Below are 14,143 nucleotides of genomic sequence, written 5' to 3'. Positions count from 1 at the left end.
GAGTGGGGACCACCTCGAAGGAATGACCCCAGCTCTCTTCTTTGCTTTTGAACTGGGTTCTGGGCAGGCAGGGCTCCCCGGGAAACTGGGAGAGGCAGAGGCACTGGCAGTTCATCTGAAAGGGGGCTTCCAGAGTTTGGGTGGAGCTTGGATCTGCCACAGGGATTGACTGCTCTGCTCTGAGGTTTCATTTCTCTACCTTGTCCTCTTCCTTGTCCAGGGCTGGAAGCCAGATGGGGCAGGGCCTTGTCCACACGGTACCATGAGGGTTTCTAGCTGAAACAGAGAGAAAGGGAGGGACCTCCAAGATTAGGAGAGGGTCAGGGAAGGAGGAGGAAACACCAGGAGATAGGAGCACAATGAGATTATTTTGATCCCAGAGCTTGTAGAGTTTAGAGTGGGAAAAAAAAAAAAAAAAAACTGTTTTCAAAATGAACAATATTTTTTCTAATTAAAAAACTATTCATTGTTTTAAAAATAAACAATATTAAAAAAGTATAAAGTAAAAGTTGCCTGAAATCTCATTGAGATAACCAGTGTTAGCATTGTGATGACCGTTCTTTGATGCCCATACACACCTGAGTGTATGTGTATGTACAGCTACATACATTTTACACAAATGTGATCACATTATATGTATGTGCTGTTCTATGACCTGTTTTTCTCAACTTAAGAATACATAACGGACAGCTTCTGTGTCACTGGATGTAGATTTACTTCACCATGTGGTAAGGCTGTATGTATAGCTCTGCCAGCATTTATGTGACCATCCCCCTATGGATGGACAGTGGGTGCTTCCAGACTCCCGTTCCATAAATCAGAGGTAGGGTCCACCCTTACCACATCTTGGTGCAGAGGTGGAATGATCTCCTTGAGGTCCCAGGGAAAGGCCATTTATAGGCTTTAGAGTGCTGCTTCTCTGGCTTACTTGTAACACAGGGCTTTCTCAATTTCTTTAGTCTTTGCCCGCCTGAGTGGTAAACATAAGGTCTCATTGTAATTTGTGTTTCTTCTATTACTAGACAGGTTGAACATCTTTGTCTATATTTCTTACTCATTTAAATTTTATCTTTGTGACTATCCTTTATGTCCTTTTTTTAAAAAAAAAAAAAAAAAAAAACAAGGATAGGGGCAGCCCGGGTGGCTCAGCGGTTTAGCGCCGCCGTCGGCCCAGGGCGTGATCCTGGAGACCTGGGATCAAGTCCCACATCGGGCTCCCTGCATGGAGCCTGCTTCTCCCTCTCCCTGTCTCTGCCTCTCTCTGTGTGTCTCTCATAAATAAATAAATAAAATCTTAAAAAAAAAAAACAAAAAACAAAAACAAAGATAGCCACATCTGTTGACATTGGTAAGGTATCTCTGTTAAGGAGAAAAACACCCCTTCTGTCATATCTTATTCTTTGTCTTTTACTTTTGCTCTGTTGTTTATTACATTGGGTTTTAGGGAATTATTGGAAGCAGGGCTGGTGGTCAGTCCAACCCAGAAGGTATGCAGGGTTCTGATCAGAGCAGATTCTGAAGAGCCACACATACTTTGAAAAGAAACATACATGGTAGAGTGTGACACCAAAGGAGAAGCTATAGGTGGAAGGATGAATAGAGCTGACTTCATAAAAATGAACAGTTTCTGTTCAACAATAAAACACTGTCATCAGCACACCTGGGTGGCTCAGCGGTTGAGCATTTGCCTTTCAGCTCAGGTCATGATCCCGGGGTTCTGGGATCGAGTCCCACATCAGGCTCCCTGCATGGAGCCTGCTTCTCCCTCTGCCTGTGTCTGCCTCTCTCTGTGTCTCTCATGAATAAATAAAATCTTTAAAAAAATAAAAATAAAACACTGATCATAATTGAAAGGCCACTACAAACCGGAATACAGTATTTATAACAAGTGACAAAGGAAATGATAATGTTTATATACAAAGATTACATGAATAATTAAAAATGAATAGTGTCATATAAAAATGGGTAAAAGGCATAAAACTCACCAAAAAAGGAAGACAGTTGTATTAAAATATACCCCCCTCCAAAAATAAAATATACCCAAGTATACCCAAGACTTATTTGATCAAATATGATAAGACATGAAGACACAGACATGACTGTCAGGAAGGCAAAAGTTTATACTCACAGAGCTTTTTTTTTTTTTTTTTTTTTTTTTTAAGATTTTAGAGACAGAGAGGCAGAGACACAGGCAGAGGGATAAGCAGGCTCCCAAGAGGGAGCCAGATGTGGGACTCGATCCCAGGACCCTGGGATCATACCCTGAGCTGAGGGCAGACGCTCAACCACTGAGCCACCCAGGCATCCCTCACAGAGCCTTTGGAAGCACATGCCCCACCAGGCCATGCAGAAGCACTGGGGTTGGTCAGGAGGCAGAGGGATGAGAGGAATGAGAGGGGACAGTATGCCTCAGAGCCCTTATTGGAGGTTTTGTGGGAAGGAATGGGCAAGGCCAAGTAGGAGAGCTGAGTAAGCCCAAGGATTTATTAGGTTGAATAATTTCTGGGTCTCTGGGCCATAGGGGTGGTCTCCAGGTGTCCTCCCCGGTCCTGGGTGATATAGGGCAGTAGGAATACTGGCTCAGCGTGCGAGAGTTTGATAAAGGAGAGAGTTGGCTGTGTGGGCTCTGGATTGGTTGGTTTGTATATCAGGGTGCACCTGAAGGAGGTCATTTGCTATCTCTAGGAATTAGATAGTCTTGGGGGAGAGACAGCCCCTCTAGAGTCAAGGCCCCAAATACCAAAACATGAAGAACACACAAAATAACATAATAATATAATATAATAATAATAATAATATAATATAATAATAATACAGCCAACACAAGAGTGAAGAGTAAACTTGAGAGGAAAAAAAAATAAAGCCTCATTAGTAATCAGAAATGCAGATCAATGAGATACATTTTGATAATGAGCAAAATGTTTTTAAAAATTGATGGCAAAATTATAAGCAAAAGTGTAGGAAAATGGAAACTCATCTTCTGCCAGTAGGAGTGAAATACTGAGGAGAATCATTTTGGAGGGCAGTTTGGCAACATGTAGCCGTTTACTTCACCGAGTTTATTCTAGGAATTATGTTTTTTAGAAAATTTAGCTAAAAGTATATAAAAGTATTTATGATACAAAAAATTGGAAACAACTTTAAATGGTGATGAAGGATTAAATGAATACACTAATGCAGTAGAATAATATGCAAGTTCTTAAATCACAATGGGGGAGAATAATGCATAATAAAATATTCATACTACGTTTAAAAAGAAGTTATTATAAAATTGTGTGCATAATGCAATCCTATTTCATTACCAAAAGTGAGTGTGGGTATACGTGTATGCAAATATGATCAAAGTGTTTATAGTGATTATTTATGGATGGTGGGATTATGGAGATAATTATTATTTCCTTTTTGCTGGCCTAAATTTTCTACAAGCAGCACATGTAGTTTTTAATACAGAGTATTTTAAGAGCAAAAGGAGGCTGAGTGTTCATCCAGGGCACAGGGGAATAACAAGGGTGGGAGGTCTGCGGTGATGAAGCGTAATGACAAGAACATTCCGCTGGAGGGCACAGCATAGCTGCCAGTCCTACTGGGCCCCTTCCCAGCCGTGTGACCTTGGGCCAGTCATCTCCTCCCCTCTCAGCTGCTTGAGGGTCGCAGGAGATAAAAAGGAATGGATGTCCTTTGAAAGCTGTAGAGCAGATTCTTTTTTTTTTTTTTTAAGATTTTATTTATTTATTCATAGACACAGAGAGAGAGAGAGAGGCAGAGACACAGGCAGAGGGAGAAGCAGGCTCCATGCAGGGAGCCCGATGTGGGACTCGATCCCGGGTCTCCAGGATCACGCCCCAGGCTGCAGGCGGCACCAAACCGCTGCGCCACTGGGGCTGCCCTGTAGAGCAGATTCTAAATGTTGGTGATACTGTTACTCTGTGAACCAGGGCAAATGTGCTTTTAAACACTCCTGGGAGAGTGGATGGCTGATGTCAGGACTGTGTGGGGAAGGTGGGAGGGAGGTCTTGTATGCAAGACGCTCAGTCCCTTCCTCCCAGCGCTCAGCTCCTCCAACCCCGTGCATCCTCCCTCTCTCTGCTCGGGGCAGGTCTGCACCCTGACCAAGGAAGACAATCGCTGCGTGGGCAAGATTCCTGAGGACGAGCAGCTGCACGTGCTTCCCCTGTACAAGATGGCCAACACAGATGAGTATGGCAGTGAGGAGAACCAGAACGCCAAGGTGGGCAGCGGGGCCATCCAGGTGCTCACCGCCTTCCCCCGCGAGGTCCGGCGCCTGCCTGAGCCTGCCAAGTCGTGCCGCCAGCGGCAGCTGGAAGCCCGAAAGGCAGCAGCGGAGAAGAAGAAGGTTCAGAAGGAAAAGCTGAGTACTCCCGAGAAGATCAAACAGGAGGCCCTCGAGCTGGCCGGTGTCACCACTGACCCAGGTGTGTGGGGAGAAGGTGCCACCAGAGGTGGCACTGTCCGGGTGGGGGGTTGTGGCCCCGCCCCTCTTCCTGCCTCGAGCTAGAACTCCAGCCCAAAGTTCTGGGGCCTCTCTCAGCCATCCAGACCCCACATTATCTTAACTTTGTCAGCACGGCGTCCACAGCAACGCCAGGACATCAGGGCCGGGGAGTCAGCGGCAGGAAGGTCCCGTCTTCCCGAGGAGGAGCTGGACTTCTCCTCCAGCTAGTCTGAGCATCTGCAGAGTGTGCTGTGGCCTCAGGCATGGGGTCTGCAGTGGGGGTGGCAGCGATTGTGGGTGTGGGGCAGCTCTCCTCCCTCCTGAGCCTTTTCCCCGCAGAGGCTGGCACTCAGTGGGTGGAGCTTCACTGAGGACCTGTGGGGTGGGCCAGGGAAGGGAGGAGGAGGAGCACTGTGGGGGGCCCTGGGCTCCGCCAGCCACTCCTCCCAGGGCTTCAGCAGGGCTGAGAAACCCTCAGCAGAAGAGGGAGGTTCCATCCCCAGTCCTCTTGCCCAGGGCCTTTGTGGGATATGGTTCTCTCTGCTCCTTGTCCTGCCTCCTGTCTTCCCCAGGCCTGGCTCTGAAGGGTGGATTGCCCCAGCAAGGCCTGAAGCCCTCCCTCAAAGTTGAGCCACAGAACCACTTCAGCTCCTTCAAGTACAGCGGCAATGCAGTGGTAGAGAGCTACTCGGTGCTGGGCAACTGCCGGCCCTCCGACCCCTACAGCATGAATAGCGTATACTCCTACCACTCCTACTATGCACAGCCCAGCCTGACCTCCGTCAACGGCTTCCACTCCAAGTACGCTCTTCCATCATTCGGCTATTATGGCTTTCCATCCAGCAACCCCGTCTTCCCCTCACAGTTCCTGGGTCCTGGCACCTGGGGACACAGTGGCGGTGGCAGCAGTTTTGAGAAGAAGCCAGACCTCCATGCTCTGCACAACAGCCTGAGCCCGGCCTACGGTGGTGCTGAGTTTGCCGAGCTGCCTGGCCAGGCTGTTCCCACAGACACCCACCACCCCACTCCTCACCACCAGCAGCCTGCTTATCCAGGCCCCAAGGAGTATCTGCTTCCCAAGGCTCCCCAGATCCACCCAGCATCCAGGGACCCCTCTCCCTTTGCACAGAGCTCCAACTGCTACAACAGATCCATCAAGCAAGAGCCAGTAGACCCATTGGTCCAGGCTGAATCTATACCCAGAGACCCTGGTAAGATGGGCAAAACACCTTTGCCCGAGGCTTCTCAGAATGGGGGACCCAATCACCTATGGGGACAGTACTCAGGAGGCCCAAGCATGTCCCCCAAGAGGACTAACAGTGTGGGTGGAAGCTGGGGTATGTTCCATCCTGGGGAGAGCCCTGCCATCCTCCCTGACAAGCTCAGTTCTTATGGGGCCAGCTGCCTAACCCCTTCCCACTTCCCGGATGGCCAGTGGGGGCTGTTCTCTGGTGAGGGGCAGCAGCCAGCTCCCCAACCTGGAGGACGGCTTCGAAGCAAACCGTGGAGCCCCTGCAAGTTTGGGAACACCACCTCGGCCTTGGCTGGGCCCAGCCTGACTGAGAAGCCTTGGGGGGTCGGGGCTGGAGATTTCAACTCTGCCCTGAAAAGTGGTCCTGGGTTCCAAGACAAGTTGTGGAGCCCCCTGAAAGGAGAGGAGGGAAGGATTCCCACCCCAGGGGCAAGCCAGCTGGACAAAGCCTGGCAGTCCTTCAGCATGCCCCTGGGCTCCAGCGAGAAGCTCTTCGGGGCCCTGAAGTCTGAGGAAAAGCTATGGGATCCCTTCAGCCTGGAGGAGGGGAGTGCCGGGGACCCCCCCAGCAAGGCCACGGTGAAGGAGGAGAAGAGTGGTGGGGCCGAGGAGGAGGAGGAGCTGTGGTCTGACAGCGAACACAACTTCCTGGACGAGAACATCGGTGGTGTGGCCGTGGCCCCTGCTCACGGCTCGATCCTCATCGAGTGCGCCCGGCGGGAGCTGCACGCCACCACGCCCCTCAAGAAACCCAACCGCTGCCACCCCACCCGCATCTCGCTGGTCTTCTACCAGCACAAGAACCTCAACCAGCCCAACCATGGGCTGGCCCTCTGGGAGGCCAAGATGAAGCAGCTGGCGGAGAGGGCCCGGGCGCGACAGGAGGAGGCCGCCCGGCTGGGCCTGGGCCAGCAGGAGGCCAAGCTCTATGGGAAGAAGCGCAAATGGGGGGGTGCCATGGTTGCTGAGCCCCAGCATAAGGAAAAGAAGGGGATTGTCCCCACTCGGCAGGCGTTGGCCGTGCCCACAGACTCAGCAGTCACCGTGTCCTCCTACGCCTACACGAAGGTCACTGGCCCCTACAGCCGCTGGATCTAGGTGCCAGGGTGCCAGGGAGCCAGCGTACCTCAGCGTCGGGCCCGGCCCGAGCTGCCTCTGTGGTGCTTTTGCCCTCACACCTGGGGGCGGGTTGGGGGTGCAGAAGTCTTTTTATCTATATATACATATATAGATATGCATATATATGTATTTATGGTCCAAACCTCAGAACTGACCCGCCCCTCCCTTCCCCCCACTTCCCCAGCACTTTGAAGAAGAAACTACGGCTGTCGGGTGATTTTTTTCGTGATCTTAATATTTATATCTCCACGTTGGTTTTTTTTTTCCCCTCCTCCTTGTTTGGGGCGGGGAGGGGGGGCTTTTATTTCCTCTTGTTTTTAAAACTCTATCCTTGTATATCACAATAATGGAAAGAAAGTTTATAGTGTCCTTTCACAAAGGAGTAGTTTTAAATTCCATTTAAAATGTGTATTTATTGGATTTTTTAAAAAGCGACAATAGTAATGGTAAAGGATCGGCAGGAAAGGCCAAAAGCGCTCATTCCTGCCCAGTCGTGCTGGGCCCAGCGAGCCTGGCCCTCTTGGGAGCTGGCAAGGTTCTCTCAGCCATCTGCCCCTCATGAGCCAAGTGCAGATTGTAGCCACCCGGTCCATCCCTCCTGACAAATAGGCCTTCCCCTCAGGGGAGGGAGCCCTCAGGACAGCCTCTGTCCTCCCGTAGGATGGGAGAATCTGTAGAGAAACATCCGGGGTCCCTTTTCTAGTCACCGGCTTGGAGTCAGGGACGGGGAGGCAGGTGTACCCCAGGCCAGGCACCTGAGATGCTGGCGTAGATTTCCCCCAGAAACCAGGTTGGAAGTAGACCGCTTCAAGCTTGCTAGTCTCCACACTGAATCCTCTCTGTCCGTTATTTGTCAAGTCACACGATGTCATGGTTCCCTAGGCAGCACCTCCTGATGGAGCTAGAGTTGAGAGGCTCTTAGGAGCCGTTTCCACCGGGTTGACAAGCCAATGAATCCTGGGCTGAAGGAATTTGAGTGGCAGTTTTTCTAAAAATGCCCCAAAGCCTATGCTGATACTGAAAAAGGGCTACTGTATCTCTAAAAACAAGAAGTTGAACCCAAGCTGTGAAAAGCCAGCATGGCCGTGTCGCTTGGCGCGCGGCACTGTGCAGAGCCTGGTGCTGTAGTATCGTGCTGGGACTCGCTCCCCTGGCTCTTGGGCAGGTCGCCTCCTGCGGGAGCTCAGCACACCAGTGTAACAGCAGTTAATGCATCTCTCTCTATTCCTGGATTTCCACCTCCGACAATGGTGCAGGCCTCACAACCCAAGCCCTTACCCCCCCTCCCCCCCCCACCCGTGCTGTTGTGAGCAGGGCTGGGCTTGCACTTAGCGATTTTCAAATGCAGGAGTCAAACGTTTTCAGCAGGTAGCTATGTTTTTTCCTCCCAAATTGGTGCCATTTCTCTATTGGATCATTTTCTCCCTCCCTTCCTTCCCTTTCCACCCACTTTAACTTCCCATTCTAAAATTCTGGTGCATTCATTCAGTTCTTTGAAATGAGAATGTGGTGCTTAATTTTTGCAACATTGTTGAGAGAGGTTGGGCCTAACTGGCGGAAGCAAGATTCATGGACAGCAAGTCAAACTTCCTGGAGTGTTTGTTTTTTCTGTGGTATTAGCAGAATTTCTATCAGGCTACCCATGTGGATGTGTGTGGTGAGTGGGAGGCTTCAGCAGGACACGCAGAGGGGACCATGGCCACACAGTGAATGACAACCAAGCCCTGAGAGAAATGTCAGATATTTATTGAGCAGTCTTATTCAGATGTGGGTCTTCGTAAAACGAGTTTAACAATCAGATGACGATGCTAAAGGCAAGTTCCTGAGCTTCCAGGTGCCTTGTGTATGAGCTGAGAACCGAGCCGCTGGGTGTTTGCTGTAACTGTTCAGAAGCCCTGGCGGAGAGTCGCTGTAACATGTCCTGAGCATTTATGTGGTCTGGTTTTAACTGTAAATAGTGAAAGATTTTTTTAAGCACTTTTGCCTAGATTTAAACAGCAACTTGAAAAAAAAAAAGTATGTTTTAACATGTCATTGTGGGAGAAATTGTAAATAGTAGCTGAATATTTAACGTGCTTTGTCTATCCTTCACTTTTACCATATTCTGTAAAGTTGCATTTATTTTACAGGACAAAAATGAAATATTATTGCTTTTGAAATAAATACCCAAGAGCTTATCAGGATTTAGAATTATTCAGAACTCAGATTTATAGGAAAACCTCTGACCTTCAGTTTGACAAGCTAAAGGAAGCAGAGTTCTTTAATAAGCATGCTGATTTTCTAGTTTTGAGGAAAAGTTGGGTCCTTTAAATGCTATTTTGCTTATCGCATCAGTACTTTTATGCAGGTCTCATTTGACTCCGTGCTTAGGTAGATGCGGGGGTGCCTTGAAAACTTCATTTTAAATGATCTTAAGCAAGAAATACAATATTTTACGAAACATTTTGGAGAATGTGACCGTCTGTATGACCCGGGAAAGCCCCAGGTTGGCTGTTGGTTTGGAAGGTCCCGAATGTAACCCAGGTGATTCGGATACTTGGCATGTGTGAATCTTCCTGATGTATGTTAAATATAATCTTTCCCTCGTCACCCTTTGGTAGCAAAGCCATCAGATGAAAGGAGAAACCGATACAAGCTCAAAGCATGTGATGTCTGTCCCGCGGCCCCAACAGCCTCTGGTCCGTAACTTTCTAGACTAGTGTGTAGGCTGCTGTAAGGTGAGTCAAGAGGCAGTCTCCATTGGATGTTCCCGTTCCCCTCAGAATGGTGTTTCAGAAATTAGGTGGTGCTGTTGCCATGCTTGAGTCCATGCTGATTTTTACACACTACATGTATAACCTACCTCAAATCTCAGTCATTAAAATTAGCATGCTTTAGACGTATATTTAAAAAGTAACTATGCACAGCTCCTTATTCCCCGCCCCTTGCTGCTGAAGGTTTCTTAAAGAGAAAAATCAAATTTTTATTTTTTACTGGCACTATCATTTTTTAAGTCCTAAAGATGATTAACAGACATTTTTATCATGAGAAGAAAAATAAAGCCATTGCAACTAACAAACCTAACAGCATGACCAAGTTGTAGAGTAATAATATAGCAACGAGAGATGACGGAGTCTTCGCGTCCTCTCCCCAGTGTGCCCTGTCCACAGACGCCATCCACATGCAGCGCGAATATCTGGTTCCCCTTTTGTTTGGTCTCCCCTGCCTTTTGCATGCAAGGGAAGTGCTTGCAAAATTCTGTGCTAAGAGATTTTTAAGATAAAAATCGCTTTGCGGCAGGTTCTCACAAAATAACTGGTGCTAGCTCAAGAACCCATTATCAGAAATCTTGACTAAAGTTGTTTCATGGATTTTGAGGTTTTGTTGTTTCTGGTGTTGTCATTTGGTTTGGAATTTTTTTTTTTTTTTTTTTTTTTTTTGCCAGGGCCTAAATTTCCCACATGCTGGCTTTTGTGGGTCCTGCTTGCCCTCTCGCTGGGGTGACCATGGTGTGTGTGGAAAGAGCTCAGACCCTGCCCCTTCTTGGTCCTTCCACCAGCCTCTTTTGGAAATGGTAGCTTGCAGAGCAAGGGATTTTTAAAGTGCTAAAGCAAGGAAAGGAGCAGAGCTCAAGTGCTTTGTATGGAACAGCACTAGATGTGTGAGGACAGTTGATGAGTAGATGGTGATCTGATTTCATGGAGAAAAAAAATGCAGTCAGACTTTGTGAAGTGGAAGCACCGCCAGATCTCAAACCAAGGCAACGCTGGTGGAAAGTTTAAGTGATACCCCTGACGTGCCTCAACCAGTCTCTTTCCTTTTGTTACTGAAGTGTGTTTTATGGACTAGGAAGCATTTTTATGAATTGAAATAGTCTAAATAAAATGGTGCTATGGTGTTTTAATGTGACTGTCCCTGATCCTGTCCTGCTGAGGTGCTATCAAGGTTCTGAAACCGCAACCAACCAAAAACAAGGTGGGCTCCAGTCTCTCTTGGCTTCCCCCTCTTCCCCTTTTGGTGCTGTCTCCTTAGACCTCTGTTTACCGTGCTAAAACCTGCTCTGAGCAGTTTTTCTGTTTCATTTGATTATTCTTCCCCTGGTGGCCAAACACAGGAAGGCAAGTTCTAAAGGCAGCTGGCTCCCCTGACTGTGAGGGGAGTGGGCCTGCCTGGCGTGGCAGGTGCTCTGGTTACACGTCTGTCCTCTCAGGCCTCATGAGAAAGAAAGGGGAATCTGATCCTCCTGCCGTTTCTACATGGCAGGCATTCTCATAGCGAGGACACACAGCTTCCTCCTCCAGCCCAGGGTGCCAGGTGGACACCTGTGAGGGTCTCCAAAGGCACTCACATACTACGGCATCCTGAATGGACCTCCTTCCTCCCCTGGCCAGGGCCAGGGTGGGAAGCAGGCTCACTCCTTGGCTCCTCACAGCACTTGCCCCAGCGTTGCTATCATCAGTGACCCCCCTCCCACCCACCCTGTGTTCAAATAAAGGAAGGAGCTTTCTTTGCTCACTTGAGGCCACTGAGGCTGCTTTTTAGTTGGTGCTAATCTAAATTTCTTCTTGGGTCCACAGAAGTTGTTTGAAAAACGTAACAGGAAGCTCCATTTTGTGTCATCCACTGTCACAATAATTTTTTTAAATACCTCAAAAACAGGACATTGTGACAACTTCAGTGAGGTAGATTCTGTGAGGGTCCGATACCTGCAGGTTGCCCATCTGATGACTTACTTGACCTTGAAGAATCCAGGGTCATTTTATTTTTCACTCTTCGGCAGTTAATAATGGCAGGCCATCTAAAGGAAGGCGTGTGGTTGACTTTATTTCATTTTCTTTGTAAGTTTTGCTCTCGAATAAAATGTGAATCTCCTAGGCCCATCTCATTGAGCTTTTTCTGGCATTGTTGCTGTCATTTGAAATGACTTCCTCAAAACCTACTTTGTCAGCCAGCGGCATCTGCTGTAGTACACGGCCAACGTCGACATACCCTGGACCAAAACGTTTTGAGGTGCATATCCCAGCATAGGTTATACAGCCCCACACCCACGCGTGCATAGAGCATTTCCACGTGAGACTCCGTCTTGGCGCTCCCAGCCCTTCCTCCCGCAGAGCTGCCCCCAAGAGCAGAGCAATAGGCTTCTCCCCTGAGCAGAGGCTGCAGCACAGAAATGCAAGGCCGAAAGTTGCTTTTGGCCTAAGGATCAGTGATGATTTGGCCTACTTCCTCAGTTGCTTCTATTCTGATATCAGGGATGCTTTTTGTAGTGGTATCATTTGCGCTCTTCTCATTTTGACTACCCGTCGTCATTCAGGGATAATTCATCACTATTCACATGGGGATTTAAAAAATACTATTTGGCTCATTTGAACATCCAAATTTTCTTGATTCCAGATTTTTTTTTTCTTTTGAGGGGAAAAAGGAGGAGAAAAACAGGAGTGATGTCATTTCTTTTTCACATATTCTAATTATAAAAAGAAATAAGGGCAGGTCATATTGTGGCATATTAATGCATTAGACTTAATCTAGAACCCTTGTAGCTTTTTGATGTGTTTTATTTCTTCTCTCTTTGAATTCCTGTTTGGTTACTTGGCTTCCAATGGAGGTGAACTTAACAACCATACTTGAATATTCCGTCTTGACTTTGTAACTGTGGCTACTTGAAATGAAGTTTATCTGGGGTTGATGGATGAATGGTAGATTTTTGCAATGTCTCAAGGCAATAGGATGTGTATTATTAAACTGTAGATATTCTTAGTACAGTAAATTTATGCTGATAATTTTATTTTGTATAATTTTTACCTTTTTGTTAATATTTTTTCCTCCCACTTTATTGGTTTGCCTCCTGAGCTACCCCTCCTTACCCTCCCTTCTCCCCCAGTGTTTCAGTAAATTTAATTTAGGGTGCCTAGAAATTGCAAGTATGTATCCTTTTTTGATTTGTATTTTATTATAATTTACACAAACAACTGGGTTTGTGAACTGTATTACTCCTGGTATCTTTAAAATATTGTGGGTGTTTTAATAAATTTTATATTTATTTTTTGCACTCAAATTCAGAGTGGGTCCTTTTTTCCTTCACCAACCCAACCCTCCCCCCACCTTGAACCAGACCCAGATTGTGGTATTTAAGGTTCCCTATAACCCTGCCATCCCACTGTAGGTTGTACATGCACCACTGAAGCCCTCACTGACAGCAACGGTGGAGCCGGGCCTCGTCTCCTCCTGCCAGCTGCATAATGTCAAAGGCCATCAGTTTTTAGAGCTGCATATGCAGAGGCAAAAGAGATGGCCTTTTTCTCATCTATGTTTCTGCTTTTGGTTTTTTTTCCCCTTTTTTCACTCAGTTTGGAGACTTCCCTCCTCCCACCCACCCCCCAACTAATGTTCACTTCTGATGTAATATTTGCTAAAGAATGGCTGAATTCAGCTTCATTCTGATGACCTGAACACCAGGTCTAGTAGGGAGAGCCACATAGCCCTAGACTTTGCTGTCCTTGGGAAGAGGTGCATATGAGGCCCCCTTTTAGTTTAGATTGCCAGGGCTGCTGCAGCAAAAGTGGTTCTAAGAGGGAAGATGATAGCAATACAGGCCTGCCTCAAGAAGCAAGAAAAATCTCAAACTGATCTTACAAGTAAAGGAGCTAGAAAAAGAACAAAAGCCAAAACCATCAGAAGGAAGGAAATAATAACAGATTAGAGAAGAAGTTATATAGAAACAAAAGGAACAGATCAATGAAACCAAGAGCTGATCATTTGAAAAGATGAACAAAATTGATAAACCTCTAGACAGACATTAAAAAACAAAAAACAAAAAACCCACAACTCACTAATGAAAGGAGAAATAGGGCAGCCCGGGTGGCTCAGCAGTTTGGCACCACCTTCAGCCCAGGGCCTGAACCTGGAGACCTGGGATTGAGTCCCATGTCAGGCTCCCCGCATGGAACCAGCTTCTTCCTCTGCCTATGTCTCTCCCTCTCTCTCATGAATAAATAAATAAAATCTTAAAAAAAAATTAACCAACAACCACAGAAATACAGTTGTAACACGATTATGACAACTTAGAAGAAATGGATAAATTCCTAGAAACACAACTCACCAAAACTAAAGGAGAAATAGATTTGAAAAGAGCAATTACCAAAAATTAAATTGAATCAGTAATCCAAAAACTCCCAACAAACAATTAAGTCCAGGACCAGATGGCTTCATAGAACTCTACGAAACACTTAAAGAAGAGTTAATATCTATTCCTTCTCAAACTATTCTAAAAAATAGAAGAGGAAGGAAAACTTCCAAATTCATTCTATGAGGCCAGCATTACCCTGATACCAACACTAAAG

The 14,143-nt window shown here is 47.0% G+C and overlaps 1 protein-coding gene and 2 long non-coding RNA genes across 3 annotated transcripts in view; 1 reads left to right on the top strand and 2 right to left on the bottom strand.

The window, feature by feature from the left end:
* Positions 1-12,858, top strand: part of TET3 (tet methylcytosine dioxygenase 3) — a 106,200-nt gene extending 93,342 nt beyond the window's left edge. The window contains 2 exon segments of the mRNA XM_025453610.3: positions 4,097-4,433; positions 5,026-12,858. Of these exon segments, the coding sequence (XP_025309395.3) occupies positions 4,097-4,433; positions 5,026-6,803 (2,115 nt within the window). The 3' untranslated portion in view covers positions 6,804-12,858.
* The window catches only part of LOC118351124 (uncharacterized), a 36,949-nt gene that overhangs the window by 1,225 nt on the left and 21,581 nt on the right, over positions 1-14,143 (bottom strand). The window contains exons 2-3 of the long non-coding RNA XR_007403069.1: positions 841-970; positions 200-276 (exon numbers count right to left, since the gene is read on the bottom strand). This is a non-coding gene — a long non-coding RNA (uncharacterized LOC118351124). The remainder of the gene's footprint in view (positions 1-199; positions 277-840; positions 971-14,143) is intronic.
* Positions 8,550-14,143, bottom strand: part of LOC125752780 (uncharacterized) — a 27,047-nt gene continuing 21,453 nt past the window's right edge. Inside the window, exon 2 of the long non-coding RNA XR_007403070.1 lies at positions 8,550-8,772. This is a non-coding gene — a long non-coding RNA (uncharacterized LOC125752780). The remainder of the gene's footprint in view (positions 8,773-14,143) is intronic.

This window comes from Canis lupus, chromosome 17, assembly GCF_003254725.2.
Source record: "Canis lupus dingo isolate Sandy chromosome 17, ASM325472v2, whole genome shotgun sequence".
NCBI classification, from domain to species: Eukaryota; Metazoa; Chordata; class Mammalia; order Carnivora; family Canidae; genus Canis; species Canis lupus.
This window is presented reverse-complemented; position numbering and strand designations above follow the sequence as displayed.